The sequence below is a fragment of the Copadichromis virginalis genome, linkage group LG6 (assembly GCF_057382275.1).
Source record: "Copadichromis virginalis isolate Kocher_CV1m ecotype Utaka linkage group LG6, C_Virginalis_male_GT1.1, whole genome shotgun sequence".
NCBI classification, from domain to species: domain Eukaryota; kingdom Metazoa; phylum Chordata; class Actinopteri; order Cichliformes; family Cichlidae; genus Copadichromis; species Copadichromis virginalis.
Window position 1 is genome coordinate 12,309,437 of NC_140623.1, and position 20,917 is coordinate 12,330,353.

Here is a 20,917-nt window from a genome sequence, read left to right on the forward strand (position 1 = left end):
TCACTACAAACCACGTGATCATTTACAGTTCACCTGCTACTTTAGTTTATATCAGGGGTGTCAAACATAAGGCCCAGGTGCCAAAATCAGCTCAGCAGAGACTACAATGTGGCCCACTGAAAAGCTTTGCTTTTATTATTATTATTATTATTATTATTAATGTGAAAGAGGGAATAGAATTTAAACTTTTAACTGTTTCTGTCGTACGTTTCACAGGTTTTTCTATTGATTAATTATGCCAGAAACGTTTCTGCAAATGTTCCACTATAGAAAAAACATTATGAACAAGCTACCTGAACTTGTGTAATTTTACACATTGCAGTTGTTTTTCTTACATGAAGATATCTCGGGTATTATGATGTAAAATTAGCTCCACATCCCTGGTTTTTATCTGCCGCCTGAGTAGCGTCCTTGCCCACTCTGTCAATCACTCTGACGCTCCGCTCTCATTGGCTGACATGCCCCACCGCCAGCCAAACAGGGTGGATACCAAAAACGCGCAGGTTGGCAGAAGGAACGACCAAAAAGCTCCAAGCTGCTCGTTTAGTAGAACGAGTTGGAACAAACGAGGGAGCGGCTGCCGCGCCTTGTGTACGCCTCCTGGGACAGAGTTACTGCGCACAGGTAACAAATGCTAAGCCCACCGGAAGCGAAACAAAAGTTCGAGTAAAGGTGACGCAGAAGACCGAGCGTATTTAACTTTGTGAGACTCAAAAGTAAAAGGTGGACTTGAGCCTCGATAGAAACAGAAAAAACCCCATATCATAGTAGTTTTTTCGGCCCTCTGTTTTTGTGGGGTTTTTCCTTTTTTTTCACTTTTGCTTTGTGAGCTGGGGAGGAGTTCTCAGGTGCGAAAACAAGCAAAGATCTAACCTGGATAACTATACCTGCTGGAGGCGTTCACAGACGACTAAAGGTGAGTTCAAACTCGTCTCCCGCTCCACATTCACACTTCTTCTGTATTAAAAAAAATTCAGCGGAGGGCGACGAGTTTGAAATGCGCGCCCGGGGAGAAGAGAAATGTTTGTACGGTGCTTCATTGTTTCCTCCGTGCGGAGGTCGCGACTCCCGTGAGCGTGCGAAGGTATCTGCGCGGAAGGAGTCTGGAGCTCATTACCTTACGGAGAAGCAGCCGTTCCCTTTTTTCTTTTTAATGCAGCTAAGCAGTTTTGCCACGCTTACTACGAGGGCAGTGTTAACTTTCTTCCAAAGTAAAACAACCATTTTTCTTCCCTCTGCCTTTATTTTCCCGGATATCTACACAGCACACTGCATATGCAAATAGAAAAGGAAAGAAAACGCCAAACGCACATTTACAGCACAGGTGTCGCCTACAGGAAAACAGCCCTGCAATAAAGTTAAACTGTTCCGTCTGTGGACACAGTGTTACGGCGTGTTCACTTCACAGAGTTAGTGTTGAGTTTACAGTAAGTCCCAAAAAGCGAAAGCAGCAAATCTGCATACGAAAAGCTTCACTTCAGGACCAGAGTACTGAGACAAAGTAAAACTGTATCTGTGCCTCTTCATAAACCACCATAAAGTTAACATCTCTGGTCTGCTTATTTTCTGATCCATCGCTCATTTGTACACTCTAACAAGGTGTCAGAAAGTATTAAACCTTTCTTTTTTTCCTGTTTAGTTTGACTAAGTTATTTTGGAGGGAGGGCTGTTCACATTATTCAATTCAGAGGTATAGAAAAAGCACTGATTTGTTTTTGTACTGAGTTTGAACGGCTGTGTCAGTGTTCATATGAAAGATGTGACAGGACAAACCTTATTTTGTGAATGTTAAATGGACTGGTTCTTGTATAGTGCTTTTCTACTCTACTCAAGCACTTTATTACACCTGGCCTGTCAGCTGAGGTTTGAATTGACATGACATGCTAATGATCACTGCATCGAAAGCATGTTTTTCACAAGTTAAAAAGAAAACACCAAAAGAAACAAACCTATTGAATCCCAGTCTTAAACATGCAGTAAACACACACCACCTCAAACTTGTATATACATTTTAAATGACATTCCTGATCCAGTCTCACTATTTATGCATATCAGCAGTGCATGTCCTCTGTCTTTATTACAAGATATTCACTTGGGCTTTAAAAACAAACAAAAATAAGATTACAGGAAATGCTAATTATGGGAATGAAGATTTAAAGAAAAACAAGGGTTAAGGGGGGGGGGGGGTGTTAAAAACAGCTTAAGTTTTAAAAGTGAAACAAAGACTGGATCAGTCATATCAGGAGAAACAAGCAGCTGTCTGTGCGTGTGTCTGGGTGATTAAAGTGCTAAAGGTAATCTCCATATAGGTGACACATGGTGAGTGGTGTCAATACTTCACAGTAGAAGAGAGGGGGTCCTGTGGAGAGAAGTACAATCTCAGTTTTACCTGGAATCAGAGGTCACAAACACAATCAATTGTGTCTGCCTACACCGTCGTATTGGTTTCAGCTATTGTGGGGGTGCGTGCATTTCCTAGTACTGTTTCCTATTCTAAAGAAAGGCTGGCTGAAGTCAATAAGCTAAGACTCTTTCTTTAGGGAGAAAGAGGGCAACACTGAGGGGAGGAGGGAGAAAAGGCCTTGGGTGTGGCTCCCCTGGTAATGACCAGTTTCCATTCAAACCGGTGTTTACTGATCCCGTCGAGTCCTTTCACGCACAAACACAGACACACGATGCATGAAAACTCACAGGCTGCGTGCGCGCGCACACACACACACACACAGTGGTCAAGTTTAGAGGAATGCGCAAAAGTCTTAATTAGGCGTGCAGGAAATGCTGTAATTGAATGTTAGCCGGTGGTGACAGTTGGTTGGTCTTTGTTCTAATGCAAGCTGGTTTGTTGTCGTGAACTTGTGTGTTCAGGTCACAAGTATCAGTTGTAAACCCACTAAGACAACAGAAAATGTGGGAAGGGGAAACTGCTAAATGTATGTGTGAATGGAGGGGGAGGGTATGAGACTGTAACCCACAACTTCCTAACATCAGCTTCTTTCTCCTTTTCACATGTCAAGTATTTGTTTGGCATACGTACTCGTATGCCTAACGATTTCCGGTGTGTGTTCAGAACTGTAGCTGCTGTTACAGCTTAAGCTCGACTTAAGCTGACCAAGTTTTACTTTTGGTCTTTAGAGTGAGCCTGTAATAATACTTTATTTTTGTAGTGTTTATCAGATAATTGTATTATCTTTATGTAATAATAATAATAATAATAATAATAATAATAATAATAATAATAATAATAATAATAAAAATTTCAACATAAAGTGCATTTTTATTTTCTTAAAAAAGGCAGAAACAAAAGGTTATTTGACCAGCTTCACCTTTAAACTCCAAGTAACCTTAGCCAGCATTCTTTTGTAAATTAAGCTAAAACAGTGATCATCAAACACTTTAGTGCAAAAAACAACAAACTCATTGGACTCACAATACCTCCATGCTTATTTATTGTCTGTCTCTTTCAGCCAGTTATTTAGACAAACTAGCCTGTTCACATTTTCAGAGCTCAAGGCAGATCTCTCTTTTTTGTTACTATGTATTTTGCAAGTGAGAACAGTCTCTCCCATGGGACAGAAGTGGCAGGACTAACCAAATACTTGCAGACCAGGACTGACATCTGTGGGTAGGTCCCTGCTCGACTGGAACACAGGGCTCATCTGAATCAGTAGCACACTTTCTAACCCCCTGTCTTCTACCACTGATACTAGTCTACAGTCAAGAGAATTTGTAAGTTTGTCTGATGTTGACTTAGTAATTTTGGTCCTGAAGCCAGTCATTTCATCAAGTTTGGCCTGCCGACAACTTTTGTTGGTACTCAAACTGCTAACTCTAACAGCTCCCACAGTTTCTGTGCTGCATTTAGATGGTGCCATAAAGTTAAAGTGCTTCAGTGCTATGCAAACTCTGTTTGCACAAAACCACGCTTTTATCAAGGCTTCTGTTGGATAGACTGTAGAAATGAAATTTGCCTTCGTTCAGTCCTAGCAACACGCTTTCTTCTGATTCTGCTGGGGGTTTTTTGGGGGGGGGTTTTTGTAGCTGTGTGTGTCACTGTAATCGGTATACCAGGAAATCATGCATTAACAAAAGTTCCCCTTTGCTTGAAATGTAAAGTGCGATTAAATATGTTAATTTTTTTTCACACAATGTTTTTTCAAATGAATCACAATTAACGCATTAAATTCCCACCCCTAATTTTTACATTCTTGAACATTCGTCCAGAAGTTTGACATAAAAGGACAAAAGTAGTCACGTGTGAATGAGTACCATTACTGAGTATATATTTTAAAATGTTTTTTTTTTTTTTTTTTTTTTAAAAGTCTTAATGACCACATGGGAAAATATGTATTCCCTGACCGGTTGTCAAGTAGTTGCTGGAGGTTGCTGGCTAACACTAGGAACAAGAACCTTCTTGTTATTGCTTTGATCGTTAGCTGACTGCAGTGTTCACCTTTACACCACGTTCCAAATTATAATGCAAATTGTGTTTAAGTGTCATAAAGATTAAATACGTTGTTGTTCAAATAAACCCATGGATGGAATCATGTCTCAGAGCTCTTTGGATGATTGAAATCAATCTCGGACACCTATGATTATTAGTTTGCCAGGTGAGCCCAATTAAAGGAAAAACTACTAAAGAAGGATGTTCCACATTATTAAGCAGACCACCATTTTTCAAGCAATATAGGAAAGAAAAAGGATATTTCACAAAAACTTAAGTGTGATCACCATAATGTTCAGAGATTTGTGGCTGAGTCAGAACACACATGGGTTCGTGCAGATAAAGGGACAATGATGAAGGTTTCTGCCAGACAAATACGTCAGATTAAGAGAGCAGCTGCTAAAAGGCCGTTACAAAGCAGCAAACGCATATTTGAAGCTGCTGGTGCCTCTGGAGCCCTGCGAACATCAAGGTGTAGGATCCTCCAGAGACTTGCAGTTGTGCATAAACCTTATATTTGGCCACCCCTAACCAATGCTCACAAGCTGAAACAGCTGCAGTGGGCCTCGAACTACAAGAAGACTAGTTTTCAAACAGTCTTGTTCACTGATGAGTGCAGTGCAACCCTGGATGGTCCAGATGGATGCAGTGGTGGATGGTTGGTGGACGGCCACCATGTCTCAACAAGGCTGCAACGTCAGCAAGGAGGTGGTGGAGTGTTTTGAGCCGGAATCACAGGGAGAGAGCTGGTCGGCCCCTTTTGGGTCCCTGAAGGTGTGAAAATGACCTCTGCAAAGTATGTGGAGTTTCTGACTGACCACTTTCTTCCATGGTAGAAAGAGAAGAACTGTGCCTTCTGCAACAAAACCATCTTCATGCAAGACAATGCACCATCTTATGCTACAAGGAATACCTCTGCATCATTGGCTGCTATCGGCATAAAAAGAGAGAAGCTCATGGTGTGACCCCCAGTCTTCCCTGAACTCAACCCTATTGAGAACCTTTGGAGCATCCTCAAAAAAAAAAAAATTGAGTGTGGGATGCAGTTCACATCCAAACAGCAGCTCTGGGAGGCTATTCTGACATCCTGCAAAGACATTCAAGTAGAAACTTTCCAAAACCTTGCAAGTTCCATGGATGCAAGAATTGTAAAACTGCTATCAAATAAGGGGTCCTATGTTAATATATAACTTGACCTCTTAAGATGTTTTTGATTGAAATAGCTTTTGATTTCAGTAAAATTGATCTACTAATGCTGCAAATTCAACAAATGACCATTTTCAGTTCTCTACAACCTATAAAATGTTTCAAAACTCTGTGCGTAATAATTTGGAACAGTGCATTTTAAGTTTTTTATTTTTGAGAAACGTACTGTTTTCATTGGCAGTTTTGTTGAGTAACATTTGAATTATACTCTAATGGTTGATGACTCAAAAATTATGCCAATCGGCCAACCACGCTAAAGCCATTGTCACATGTCCGTTATTAGACTGCGGGATAGTAACACTTTTTAAATGTACAGGGAGTGCAGAATTGTTAGGCAAGTTGTATTTTTGAGGAATAATTTTATTATTGAACAACAACCATGTTCTCAATGAACCCAAAAAACTCATTAATATCAAAGCTGAATGTTTGTGGAAGTAGTTTTTAGTTTGTTTTTAGTTTTAGCTATTTTAGGGGGATATCTGTGTGTGCAGGTGACTATTACTGTGCATAATTATTAGGCAACTTAACAAAAAACAAATATATACCCATTTCAATTATTTATTTTTACCAGTGAAACCAATATAACATCTCCACATTCACAAATATACATTTCTGACATTCAAAAACAAAACAAAAACCAATCAGCGACCAATATAGCCACCTTTCTTTGCAAGGACACTCAAAAGCCTGCCATCCATGGATTCTGTCAGTGTTTTGATCTGTTCACCATCAACATTGCGTGCAGCAGCAACCACAGCCTCCCACACACTGTTCAGAGAGGTGTACTGTTTTCCCTCCTTGTAAATCTCACATTTGATGATGGACCACAGGTTCTCAATGGGGTTCAGATCAGGTGAACAAGGAGGCCATGTCATTAGTTTTTCTTCTTTTATACCCTTTCTTGCCAGCCACGCTGTGGAGTACTTGGACGCGTGTGATGGAGCATTGTCCTGCATGAAAATCATGTTTTTCTTGAAGGATGCAGACTTCTTCCTGTACCACTGCTTGAAGAAGGTGTCTTCCAGAAACTGGCAGTAGGACTGGGAGTTGAGCTTGACTCCATCCTCAACCCGAAAAGGCCCCACAAGCTCATCTTTGATGATACCAGCCCAAACCAGTACTCCACCTCCACCTTGCTGGCGTCTGAGTCGGACCGGAGCTCTCTGCCCTTTACCAATCCAGCCACGGGCCCATCCATCTGGCCCATCAAGACTCACTCTCATTTCATCAGTCCATAAAACCTTAGAAAAACCAGTCTTGAGATATTTCTTGGCCCAGTCTTGACGTTTCAGCTTGTGTGTCTTGTTCAGTGGTGGTCGTCTTTCAGCCTTTCTTACCTTGGCCATGTCTCTGAGTATTGCACACCTTGTGCTTTTGGGCACTCCAGTGATGTTGCAGCTCTGAAATATGGCCAAACTGGTGGCAAGTGGCATCTTGGCAGCTGCACGCTTGACTTTTCTCAGTTCATGAGCAGTTATTTTGCGCCTTGGTTTTTCCACACGCTTCATGCGACCCTGTTGACTATTTTGAATGAAACGCTTGATTGTTCGATGATCACGCTTCAGAAGCTTTGCAATTTTGAGACTGCTGCATCCCTCTGCAAGATATCTCACTATTTTTGACTTTTCTGAGCCTGTCAAGTCCTTCTTTTGACCCATTTTGCCAAAGGAAAGGAAGTTGCCTAATAATTATGCACACCTGATATAGGGTGTTGATGTTATTAGGCCAAGATGATGATGTGGACAAAATACTCATTTGCCTAATAATTCTGCACTCCCTGTATTCTGTTTGATGTTTCAGCCGTCTAATGTGCAGTCAGCAGCTTTTGAAACAACCAGCACTGAGCATTCATGCTACAGTAAAATGACCAGTTTTAAAATGTTTATATTTTTAACAAATCTAAGTAATATTTTGCAGCATTAACTTCCTGTCTTACAAGATATGACAGTGTTGCAGTTTCCGGTAAATTTCAACATTTCTATTATCACCATTTTCCCATCATCTGATAACTTTTTTTTTTTTTTTTTTTAATTTGAACATGCAGACAGTCTGAAGAGGAAAGCCCAGCTTATAAGATGAAGTTGATATCCGCCGTTGCATGTTATCTCCAATGAGGGTTTTAGACTTTGCTGAGCCAGCTAACATTGTGTTGAGCTAACCTTTATGTACCCGTCTACAACCTAGACCAGAGTTGCTGCAACAGATTTACTATTATTTCTCAATTTGTGTGAGTAGCAAGCTCTTATTAGTGCATCAGTTTGATATTTTGGGAAATGACACAAAAAGTCTGGCCATTAAACTGTCCTACATACAAAAAAGTGTTAAATCTTATTTTTACACTTTACATCAGATGAGACAACACGATTTGTTGGTGAGCATTAGCAGTGTGCCTTTAGCTTCACTTTTACAGTACAGAAGTATTATCAACTTAGTGGTATTTTTTTAGTTACCTAATTCTGAAAATGCTGTCAGTTTCCTTTTAGGCAGCAAGTTTTTATTTTTATTATTTGTCTACCAGATATTCACTCTCGCCAACTTGAGGCAGACTATTCAGTAACTTCTCACTGACTAGTCACTTACTTTGTGTGTCCTCTGTATAACCTTGTTCACATAGCAGCATGTCTATTGTGCCTAAAACGGTGTAGAAAATGCGATGAGCACTTCAGTTGTGGCACATCATGTGACAGCAGCTGCTTAGTGCAGCTTAAGATGCACTTTGCACTGAAGCGTTGTGGTTTTGTGCTTTTTTTGAAATAGGAAAATACAAATTCGCAGAACTGTCAGCTGTAGTGCTCAAGGTGCCTTCTGAAATCAAGGTATGTTTGCAGGTGAAACTTAAATGGCAGTTGGACATCTAATTATGACTTAAGAGCTCGTCTTTTTATTAATATCTTTGGCTCAATGCACATGTAAACATTTCGATGTCAATTGCAGACTAATGTTGGGCTTTTACAAACAGAGTTGGCCAATGTGATTATGCATTTAAAATAAGGAGTGGACTTGTCCACTTAGTACAATGGGTAAAATTAAAGTATGACTTTAAAACACAAATCCAACAACGAGAACTTTTTTTTTTTTTTTTTTTTAAAAGCTGCAGCTGCTGGTCGTATGTAGTCGAGGTAGTATTGCATTCATAAAGGGAATAGCATCCTTCTTACCTTCCTGTTGCTCGCCACAAATTTGTGATGTTGTTCGGTGAGTTTCAGACACATTCCCATGCACACCACTGTTTCACTACTTTTAACCATTTGGATCCTTCCACATTCTGTCACCACAGGGATAGAATGTGGAAAGGCTTTTTTTTTCTTTTTTAATTTCCTCACCTGTTTTAATTTGTTGCCTCGATCAAAAATTGAACCCTCTTTCCTGCAGTGGTCTCATCCATCACTTCATTTCCAACCTGTGACGTTTGCACTCCCGCTGCATTTCTCACATTTTTAATTTGGCATTTCTTTCCACACATCCTTGGTAGGAGAACGGGTCACTAAGGGTGTGTGTGTGTGTGTGTGTGTGTGTGTGTTTGGATTAAGATTGAGTTACATAGCTGGATTGTGTAATTGTGAGGTGTGTCTCTTCTGCAGGGAGCAGCTCTGCTGTTTCCATTGTTGGGAGAGTTGAACTTGGAACTGACGGCACTGCGGTGTTGTCGTGCAGTGCTGCGTTTCACAGGAGAGTGGAGACTGTGCGAGGTTGTGCTGCTGACTCAACAATAAGAGCACACTGTGCAGCATGTACAGGTTTACCCTAAATAAGGGATTAGTCAGTTGTTGGCTGCGTTTTGATCTGGGCTGTGTTTGGTTTCAGTTACAATCATTTAAAGCCTTGCCTGTTCTTGTTGTGACATGTCAGATAGGAGTTACTCAGTCGTAGTATATGAACGTAGTGTATAACGTTGCTTTTCTTACAAATCAAGGTTTTCTGGCTTGTACAGGGCAAAGTTACTTACGATGTGATTCTGTGGTAAATGTATAGATCCTTATTTCTATTTTTTGCCAAAAAAAGCTAACAACCTTTTCGTTGGGGCTTCAAACCTTAACCTTAAAGCTTACGTGCTGGAGACGGCTCAGTAGCTAAGGATGCGTTAGATAAGTTGATTAATCAGATAGTTAATGCAAGAAATGCCACTCACGTATTTCAACAAAGCTGATTAGATGTGCACGTAGTCTGAGATGTTCTGAACAACAACAACAAAAAAGTGATGCGACTCGCTTCCAGCAATTACTTCTCTGATAATGTAAATTGATTTCAGTTCAATTGAACAGGAAAATAGTTGCTGTGCACTCAAACTTATTTTCTGCAGCACGACACTGAAGCATCAGAGGACTGAAAGGGGAGGTGACCTGTTTATCCACAGCTTGCGTGGGGGCAAATCTTGCATACTGCTTTATCTTTGTTGGCTGGGTCAACTTTATTATCGCAGCTTAGCCCTGTTTGGGAACAGCGTTATCTTTCTAGGATTATAAAATAAGTGTGTGTTCGGAAACTGGCCTCTGAGTGCATGCTTTGTAGTGCATTGTAATAAGTCATGTCAACATGTCTGCATTAGTTTAACAGGAAGAAGAGCCTCTGTATTTTTGATAATATTGGAACGTCACATGTCAGGATAATCTATTTAGATGCTGCCTTCAGTACATAGATTTGATGAAGGTTAGTGGCGTTAATAAAGTGCTCATTTGTATTGGTGCAAAGTCAGTTTGAACTTGCTGCCCTACCTTTTCACTGTGAAAGAATATAACGGCAAAAAGCAGGATGTTTTCTTTTCTTTAAACGCTCAGTAGGGGTGTTTAGTTTATTTAGGTGATTTTAATGAATTATTTATTGATACCTTACAATTTTCATTCCATATTAGGTATCACATTTTGTTTGGCCACTAGATACAAAAAGCTTTTCTGGTGATTTAACCCCAACCTGGGGGGGGGAGTCCAGTGCTTTTACCGCTATAGTGCTGTATATCTCTGTACAAGGGTGTCTAGAAATGGTTTGTTCGCACTGGTGTTTGACTCTGTTAAGACAGCGCAAATGCATAGATGTTCTGACTGTAATTTGAGCTTGACCTGTGATGGACGGCAACACCGGGATAAGCTACAAGGGACAAAAGCCACAGCTATTTTGCATGATAAACATATTTGTCACTGTTTTCCAGTAATAGTCTGATTTATAGCCATAGTAAAATGCCCCTGTTAACATCTATAATTGTCCTTTGTGCAGAGCAGACCAAAGTAAAGTAGTTTGGCCATAATGCACAGAACCACATATGGATAAAAACCAAACATGTATTTGCTCAAACGTGGTGGTGGTGGAGTTGTGTTGATTTATTTTATTTTTTTTAGATGTGGACACCTTGCAGTTCCCGAGTTGACCACGTACTCATCAGTATACCAAAGTATTCTAGAGTCAAATGTGAGGTCATATGACAGCCAGCACTGAGTGATGCAACCGCACAATGATCCCAAGCACAGCCGGTTACTTTTGTTGGAAAAGGAAAAAAGAATCGAGGTGTCGCAATGGTTCAGTCAAAGTCCAGACCTCAACCTGACCGGGAATTAAAGAGAGCGGAAATGACTGCCTGCAAGCTGCAATGAACTGAAACAACCATGTAAAGAAATTCCTACACTGTGATGTGAGAGACTAATAAAGTAAAATGGCAAATCATGACTTTAAGTTATAAGGTCTACTTAGTATTTACCTCATCTTTAGACCTGGTAAATACTTGGTTATTTTGTCATCCAAATATTGCTTTACTTCCTTCTTACCTTAATCTTGTCAAACTATATTATTTTAAATGTTTATTCTCTAAATGCTAAAAATTTTAAGTTAAATATTTACTGTCTATGTTGGATATCATTTCACTATGACCAGTTTCTGTAGTTTGTTAATAAATGCTTATCACTGATTTTGAACTGTTATGCATAATTTAATGTTTGCTCAAACTTACTACTTTTTCTCCAGAATGTAGATGTGCATCCAGAGAAGTCCCCAGGCTTTCAGACGTCTGGATAACTCCAGTCCTCACCTGCACAGCTAATGGCATGCCGATCTCCAAACCTCCCAATGTGGCAAGTGTCAGTGGTGCCCTAATCCTCCTCCTTCTACTCTGCGTCTGCAACACCACCCTACTCTTTCTACTCATCAACGTTTTTCTCATCCCACACCCCGCTCACGCCTCAGGATGGGTAACATAACCGGTACCTGCCATGACAATGAGACCATCGACTTTTTCTACAACAACAGTGGAAAAGCCATTAATACTCAATGGAAAAAGCGTGACGTTCTTATTGTCACGCTGGGCTTGATTGTTTGCTTCATTGTTATTTTTTCCAACTTTTTGGTAGTAGCGGCCATTTTCAAAAACAGACGGTTTCACTTTCCCATCTACTACTTGTTGGGTAATATGGCTTTGGCAGACCTTTTTGCAGGTAAATTTTTTTCCATTTATTTTTGTAAAACCATTTGTGAAATAACTTAAGTTCACAGAAAACCCTTCACAAAGAGAAAGTAGAGCAAAATAGAAACACATTCTCACAGTTGTTTCCATTGAAAAGCAACAGTGATCTCTTAAACGCAAACCATGAATGCCAAGTTGGGGATTCTTGGACAGTCAGGCAACCTTTTGAGTTTGATTTAATAGTACTCCTGACTATTTCAACTAAGTTTGTACTGATCACAGCGATAGCATGTTACCGCGATGAGTCTCTGACATCCTCATATTTCATGTAAAGATTGTTCATTGTCCTGCTCTGGTAACAACGATAGACTCTACTCAGAATGTAACAGTGTAAATAGTTTACCTCTGTTTAAAAGATCTCCTCACTTTCCTCCTCCTAGGTTTTGCGTATCTCCACATGATGTTTCATACTGGTCCCTGGACTATAAAGCTATCACCGAACCAGTGGTTTACTCGTCAGGGGTTGATAAATACCAGCCTGACAGCCTCGGTCCTCAACCTCCTATTCGTGGCTGTGGAGCGCCACCAGACTATCTTCAACGTCCAGCTACACAGCAGCATGAGCACTCGGCGTGTTTTCATAGTCATGCTGTTAATTTGGCTGGTGGCAATAATCATGGGCCTCGTTCCCCAAATGGGTTGGAACTGCACGTGCCATCTAAGTGAATGCTCCACCATGGCACCGCTATACCACCGCAGCTTCCTGATATTCTGGGCCGTTCTTAACTTGATGACCTTCTCCATCATGGTGGCCGTATATACCCGGATCTTTCTTTATGTGAGGCACAAGGGCAGGCAGATGTCACAGCACACTTCGACGACAAGACAGAGAGAAACCATGATGAACCTGATGAAGACAGTCTCCATGATCCTGGGTAAGGGAGTGCACACAATACATATCAAGTCAAATAGTTATGTTTGGGAGATAACTTTGCGTTTTTAGCTTCATTTAAAAACATCACGCTAACAGAAAAGCTTTTGAAGAACCCAAAATGATGATAAAGCGTGTGCCGACCTCAGCACGGCAGCCAGGCCGGTTCCTGTTACCTGTTCACTGCTTTTGAACAGGTAAAAAAAGCAGCGATGAGCAGTCGGGCTGCATCCTCCATTTCTACCTGTTCATGTTTCTACAGTAGAATCACCATGGAGATCACTTTAAAATATCTTTGAACTGGTTTTCAGATTTTCTTTGTGTTGCTTATTTTGTGAAAACACTAAAAGAAAGCTCTTACATGTGTACTCATTAGGACAGGGATTTGTGTCAGTGCATTGCACTGTAGCCTAAGGTTTGTTAACTGGTAATTATGAGAATGCATTATGGACTAACATGAAAATAATAATAACAAGTTTTAGACTGCTCTCTGGCAAGTAATTACCGTAATATATATTGTAGAGTGTCTACCTTACAATATGAAATGAAACGCCTTGAAGGTGACTGTGATTTGGTGCTATATAAATACATTGAATTACTTTTGAGAAAATAATGGGGTGTGTGTGTGCTGAACATTTGTTGTGAAGGACTCACAACCAACCAACCAAAACATTCCAAACGATGTGATGCTAATTCACTCCCGAATATTAAAAATCTCTGTGTGCAAGGGACGAGGCTGAAAATCACTGACCTGTAAATCAGTTCAGTTTGTTCTCACGCTTAACTCTGTCACAGTGTAGACACCAGTCTGTCCTCTGCTTCACTCAACACACTGACATACTTGAAGTAGCAACTTGGAGTGAGCATTCAAACTATTTCTGGATGAAAACCACGGCTTCAGATTTGGAGGTGTAGATTCTCATCCTGATCACTTTGCAATCAACTGCAAACTATCACAGTGCAAGCTGAAGGTCACCACCTGATGGCCAACACAACAGCATCTGTGAAAGGCAGAGATGAGATCCTGAGACAACCATGGCTGTGCGTGGAAATTCTATTGATGATAAAAATTATGAACACTAAGTGTACATAATTTAAGTGACTAAGTGATCGCAGTGCAAACCATTGCCATCTACTGAATTCTACTGAAAGTTTAGTTGGAGAAAGTTGCAGAGGATAAAGTTTCCCGGGAAACGTTTATCTTGATCAAACACAGCCAGCCTTCTCGGCCCGTGCAAGCTCGTCTCTTTTCTTGTCTGTTCCTGTAAAAATAGGCTTTACACACACATTACCTCCTCTCTTCCTGGTACTGATTTCTTCTTATTTTCTAATCTAGTCTTTCTCCTTTGCTGCTCTACTCTCACTGTCTCATTCTGATTTATTTTGATTTCAATTAAATTCCTCCGTCACTCAGCAGCCAGGATTCAGTTGCTCTGGCATGTAAGGAAGTTGAGGAAAAGCCAGAGCATGTCCTGACAGGGAGCTGCATAGTTTTGTTAGCATGACAGAAAACTGCTCGTTTCTGCCTGCATGACACTGCTGACAATTTGTACCTGCGAGCAACATCATCAAGACAGTGAGGACATTTCCTCATTTTATCATTCTGAGAGACACATAAAGCCACTATGCACCTGAGTGTGTGGTCTCACATCCTTTAACTGTTTTTGCAGCTGGTAGTTTTGCATATATTAGTGCTGAGCATGCTACCAAAGTCTGCAGATATTATACAGAACAGACTACTGAACTGGCTAATCTGTGTGGTGTGTGTGTGTTCCCTCATATGCTTCCCCCTACCCTTAGAAATTAACAGAGTTGTAAAGAATTTCTTTCTCCCCCCTGACTCTGTAGGCTGCTTTGTGGTCTGCTGGACACCCGCACTGGTTGTGCTGCTGCTCGATGGTCTGAACTGTGACAGGAGTTTGGTGCTAGGCCCCGAGAAATACTGTCTGGTGCTGGCAGAGTGCAACTCCTTCGTCAACCCCATCATCTACTGCTTCAGGGACCAAGACATGAGGAGGACCTTCAAGGAGATCCTGTGCTGCAACTGGTCTCAGAGGCACAAGAACAGAGGCTTCTCTGAAGTTAAATTTCACACCGTGGAGCAAGAGGTACTGTCCGAGAGCAATGGAATCAATGACAGCAATCACAATCAAAACAAGCACATGCTCTAAGGACTGTTTATGATTTTAGGCCACTTGGTATCATGCTGACTGTAGTCAGATGATCTGTCCATCTAAATATTTTGAGAGAGATGTGCGACAGCAGCGTAGCTGAATGTGGCTCGTTGTTGTTTTGTTTTTTTTGTTTGTTTTTTTATCTATCTATATATCCATTAGGGGTGCAACGATACACAAAATTCACGGTTCGGTTCGATACTTTGGTGTCACGGTTCGATATTTTTTCAATACAAAAAAATGTTCATGCTTTTTTAATTTGTCATTTATTAAAATTCTAAATGTATATTTTAACTCAAACGTACAGTTTTTAAATTTAATGTTGCTGAAACAACAAAGGGATAAAATAATAAATCTATCTGATCGAGAAATCACTCATCTTTGGAAAAAGAGTTTATTACAGAGAAATGGCTCTTTCCAAAATAAAAGCTATACTATACGCTTCTTCTGGGCTATATTCTCAGCAGCATATTAAACATATCAGGTCCCCATAAGGAGAATCCTGTGCTAACGGCTGTCTAAATGATTCGGGTAAAGTTTGTAGCATGAGTGCTTGTTGTTTTTGTCTGCTTCCACTTGTCTTTGCACTAGGATGATGTCGACGTAAATGTGCGGTCATATTAATTTTGTTCCCACTAGTGCTGTCAGCACTAGTGGGAACTGGAATGACGTTAACGCCACAACACGGCAAATCTCCGTTAACGAGCTACCGCGGATCGCCCCGTGCGTGGGGCTGGCGCAAACTGCACTAACGCAGTAGTTCCCACCCATGTAATTGAGCATTGCGTGGCACATCCGACATACTGTTTTACTTTTGTCCATGACGCGCTTACCTTCAGGGTCATACTTCACATGAAGACCAAAATAGTTCCAAAGGCCAGATCTGACTGAGGGTGGGGGAGGTTCAATTTGCCATGTTGCAACGAGCTTAGCTTCTGTCTTGCTAGCTTGCGCTGCGCTCAGTGGATCTGCGCTCGACAGTGCAGCCTAGGCGGAGTAGTTGAACGCAGATCCACTGAGCTCCCAACACAGACAGTATCGTAAGAAGAAAAGTTGATAAAATAAATTAAAAATTTTGTATTGTTCGATACATATGCGTACCGAACCGAAAGCACTGTATCGAACGGTTCAATATCGATATGAGTATCGTTGCACCCCTAATATCCAGATAGATAGATAGATAGATAGATATTTGTTGTTTAATTTCCTGAATGTCATGCCTGCAAAAAGTCCAGTTTGTGCCAGGTTTTCAGTCTATATACACACAGTTTACACACTGCATCCAGTAGTTTCATCCATCTGTCAGTGAGACCTGGCAAATCGGCAACATGCGACACAAATCAGGGAAGAGCAGACACAGCTAGTCTTTGCGCAGGCAGGCTGATCAGTTAGGTGTCCGATGTTTTTGTTTGTTTTTATTCTTATTGTCACTTCAGTGCTTCTTACTGCAAAGAGCTGAAAAGACTCGTTAATTAATTACTTATATGTAAAATGTTGCAGAACCTCTCAACATCTCCCTCCAGTTAAAATTGAACAACAGGTTAGAAGCAGTTTGATCAGAGCCAGCTGCATAAAACTGTAAATGCAGCATGCAGGGATAGTCTGTAAAGTGCTTCACATTACTGTCTCCACTCAGTTATACTGAGAACTTGGGTTGCGGAAAGATAACTTTTTAATTATTATTAGTATTATTGTTGTTGTGGCTTACTTTTTCCTTTTTTTTTTTTTTTTTTTTTGGTGCATATTTTGGGGAAGTTTCTATTAGGAAAAACCACGTATCTTCACTGTAGTGCTCACTTCCCCAGTCAAAGCCTTTGTGCTGTTTTTTTCTTTTTTCATATATTCAGCTGAGAGCTTGTCTATGGTTGTATTATGTGAAAATTGTATTAGTCTTTAGAAGTGCACCAGAAGCCACAAGCACAGCGTTAATGTGCACTTTGCATACATGTGAGTTATTGTGTTCTTGTCTGTCTGAGCGATTGTAAACAAATGTGCTTTTTTTGTTGCGCTGTAGTATCAGTGTTGACTGGTCCAAGAGATGGTTTAGTTCATGGCGATTGGTCACATCACAGCATTTATTGAGGCGTAAACAAACACTGCACTTGTAGAATTTCTTTTAGTAAGGATGTGAGAAAAAACACATTCAGAGAAAACCTCCAACAGAGGTCCAAAACACAGAACTCATTCAACACAGTGACTTTGTGTCAAATGTTCCATAACTTAAACTTTGATATTCTACAATGTTTCTTTTTTTTTATTATTATTATTTTTTAATCTAGGATCTGTTGGTTGTGTGCTTCTTTCAGTTCTTGTTTCTCACACTTTAATCCTGCCACTAAATTCTCTGTGGGGATTTGTGGCAGACTGTGTCAGTCAGTAATGTGGAAACTGGTAAAGCAAATGGCCTTTCTGTTTCTGTTCAGCTCACAGCTGCAGACTCGTCACCATCATTCAGAAATCCCCCACTTCTTTTGTGTGTGCGCGTTGCACCTGGCCAAATCAGACTAAACTATGATTTATGTGGGGTCTTGTTTGCAACTGCTTTGCATTTACCTTCCGTTTCACTGTCAAATGTAAGCCGACTTTGCTAACTTTGGTATTAAATCTGAAAACGTGCGACATCTAAACCCATGCTCGAATGTGTACCGCACGTGTTGAGAGAGTACACACTGCTGTGTGATGCTGTTGATGGAGGAGGTCAAGAGCTGAAGAGTTGACAAGTGGGTGGAAGCTGGGAAGAAAGAGGCACACAGCCAAAGAGCGATGAAAGTTTTTGAATGCGAGCTAAAGACAGAAACAACAGGGCTGCAAAAATGTTATGTTGAGTTTGTTCCTTGTTCAGTTGACTCTACAAAATGTTGGGAAAACTAAAGATTTACCTAAATAGCTACACAGTGCTGTAGGCAGTTTTTCTGTGTAAAAACAAAATTCAAAAATTAAGACGCAAACATAATTCACAAATTGACACTTAAAGTATTTTGTGAAGGGGAAAAAAAGGAAAAAAAAAAAACTCTGTCACTGTAAATGAGATACATGACCTTTTTTTTTTTTTTTTTTTTTTAATATTCAAAACATTTCATTTATTCTACAGACAGGCACAATTAAACCCAACGTTTAGCTTCATCATTATTAGGATTTTTATGCGTGATATCTGTTTGTAGACTTATATAATTGTATGTAATTATACATGTATATTGCATATTGAGGTAGGATCAAATGAGTTTACCTTTAAGTCTGTACCAACCCTTTCTTTGTCTCATTATTGTTTAAAGTGCATTTTGTTGTTATAGTCAACATAGTCATGTTCAAAATAAATCAATCATTCAGTGAAAAAAAATAAAATAAAGTATTTTGTAAATAGCCACTTTATTAGCCACTTAGCATGCTAATTAACTGCCACCAGTAGGGACATTACTGTATAAGCTTTCCTGTGTGTCAGTAGTGCTGAAATAAGCGTCTTTGACTGGATGTCTTATAGGAGTGCCAAAAATTATATTAATAATTGTTGATCATGCTGAAATTCTGTCTCAACATCTGTTAAACATGGACACTAAAACAAAATTGAAAAATAAAACAGGCAAACATGTATTCTGATAGATTTTAAGTTGCTACAATGATTTTAGACAGACTTTCAGGCTATTGGTGCAATTAACTGCACAGCAAGTCATGCTAGTTGTTAGATTATTCCATTCAAAAGTCCACCAACACAACTTTTTTTTTTTTTTTTTTTTAATTTAAATTTGGAGTCTTTGCGGACTTACTGTCTTGGAATTGGCGTCAAGTGTCCATTTGAAGAACTGCAGTTTTTGGCACTTCGGCACTGACTTTATTTTTGCGTCACAAAGTTTGTTGCTTAGTAAGAAACTCCTAGCCCTAACCCTAACCCTCCCATTTAGGTTTCTGATTTGCCGTCGTTAATATTTAAGCTCGATATCGCAAACTTCAAAGCTTAGAATTACGGTTTGAACCTTCAGTTCTGTCTTAACCTGTTCAAAATTTGGTTGTGTATGCGCAAAACATCTGTGTTCACACTGTGTCCCATCATTCATGCAGAATAAAGGCCACAAATATAATTCCATGCATATGCACTTTTATCCAGCCACCAAATTTTCCAGGCCAACTTTTTAACCGAAGGTCAAGGAGTGACCTTCACATAGCTCCTCAAAATCCCAATCAGTGAGGTTAAATCACCTCTCTGCCTTATGCTATAAACAGATTTGGTAATTACCCAAATGCCTGGAATTATCCTGTTGCCTGATGCAACTATTACTCTAGTTTATGCTGACCGTAACATTTCTGTGTCCTGCGTGCACTTCATTAATCCATGTGTTTTGTAGCTTGTGTTGTGGTAGTGTTTAAACCAGTCCAGATGTGTGTTGGTGGTTAGCGGGTCATGCTTCTTGCCACATTTCCTCTGACTCGTTACTCTGGCATGTGTGTTCAAAGAATACATTCTCGGTACAGAGGAAGTGCTGCAAGGAGTGTGTTATCTTGTTAGTGTGCACATGCATTCTTGAGTGAGAAATAATTCACAGAAACATTGTCTTTGTTTTTTTTGGGGGGGGGGACATAAAGATCAAAGAGAGGCATTTGGGCCACTGAAAGGAAGTTGCATCTTTAATAGAGCGCGTTAACTGTAAGCGCTCTCAAAGAGCACAGCATTGTGTCTGTTTATACATATATATCCTAATTATACCTCTTGTCATTTAGATTTTAATTAAATCAAAGTTTTAACCGATTGTTATATTATAGGCGTACTTTTTTTGTTTTTGTTTTTTCCTTGGTGTTGTTCCAGCAATTCAGGAAGTTTTTTACGTGATTTTTGGGCTTTTTTTGTTTTGTTTTAAATTTTGTACATTGTTACAACTAATAAGAATAAATGCACCATCTGTGTACGTCTGCAATTTGTTTGGTCGTGTGTGTCTGTTGCTTTGCGGTAACTGCTGAAATTTGCAATTTAGAAACATGGCAGGTCATGTGGAAACGCTCCTTTGGGTATGAACATGAAATTCATCTCTTTCTAACTGCTTGTTTGTTTGTGGGTTTTATTTTTTTATTTTTTGCTAGTTTTCATATGACTAACCCACCCACCTCCCCCCTCTCTATTTTTCACATTCTCCCCGTTGCATCTAATCCCCATTTCTTATCATTGTCATGATTTTTTTTTTTTTGTTAATAATTTTTAAACCCTTCACCCTCCTGGTTCTTTGACCTCATTTTCAGTTTCTCACACTCTTGTCTGTTTCTCCACCTTTGTCTCTAGAATGGTAAGTCTCGTATCCCCAAGGCGAAAGAGAGGAGCAACGGGGCGCCTCTCATCCGTGCCAGCTCAGAGGACATCCCTGCAAGTCTGATTAACTGAGACCAGCTGAGAAATTTCGAGGCATGCACACATACATATCTAAGTGAACTTATCTGTGTATGTACACAAAAATGAGCCTTGAGCTGGTTCTTCAAGGATTATGTAGATTTTTTTTTCTTTTCTTTTTTTTTTTTTTTTTTTTTTTTTTTTTTTTTTTTAATATATAAAGGGTTTTACCTCTGCTGTGGGTTTACAGTTTCTGCAGCTACTGGTAGAAGAGATACACTCTTTGGCTGGAAGCTTCATAACAGCAGCTTGATCTTCTCATTTAAACACAAGCCCGCCATCAACACCTCCCCTGCACAGACGCGTACACATTGTTGGGATCACTTGGACAACATGGGAGACACACGTGAGAGTTTCCTGTTGAGACATGAGTGACTCGGCAGTTTTTTGTTGTTGTTTTTTTTTTTTTTGT

At 40.0% G+C, this 20,917-nt stretch overlaps 1 protein-coding gene across 3 annotated transcripts; it reads left to right on the plus strand.

Annotated features, from left to right (window-relative positions):
- Positions 1-529: 529 nt before the first annotated feature.
- On the plus strand, positions 530-20,639 carry LOC146707368 (lysophosphatidic acid receptor 2-like). 3 transcript variants are annotated; one of them, XM_085458682.1, is made up of 6 exons: positions 530-916; positions 10,978-11,267; positions 11,597-12,063; positions 12,473-12,967; positions 14,812-15,071; positions 20,401-20,639. In XM_085458682.1, exons 3-6 carry the CDS (start codon positions 11,817-11,819, stop codon positions 20,497-20,499), a joined length of 1,101 nt encoding a protein of 366 aa, XP_085314808.1. In that variant the 5' UTR covers positions 530-916; positions 10,978-11,267; positions 11,597-11,816; the 3' UTR covers positions 20,500-20,639. The 3 variants fall into 3 exon arrangements, with proteins under 3 accessions (XP_085314808.1, XP_085314809.1, XP_085314807.1); XM_085458683.1 differs by having other exon boundaries at positions 10,978-11,243; XM_085458681.1 differs by lacking the exon at positions 10,978-11,267.
- Positions 20,640-20,917: the final 278 nt, after the last annotated feature.

Bases quoted from the DNA above. Each gene is read 5' to 3' on its own strand.
- LOC146707368 (XM_085458682.1), top strand. From the start codon at position 11,817: ATGGGTAACATAACCGGTACCTGCCATGACAATGAGACCATCGACTTT. The intron at 12,064-12,472 runs GTAAATTTTTTT...TCCTCCTCCTAG, and splicing joins TTTGGCAGACCTTTTTGCAG to GTTTTGCGTATCTCCACATG. The intron at 15,072-20,400 runs GTACTGTCCGAG...CTTTGTCTCTAG, and splicing joins TTCACACCGTGGAGCAAGAG to AATGGTAAGTCTCGTATCCC.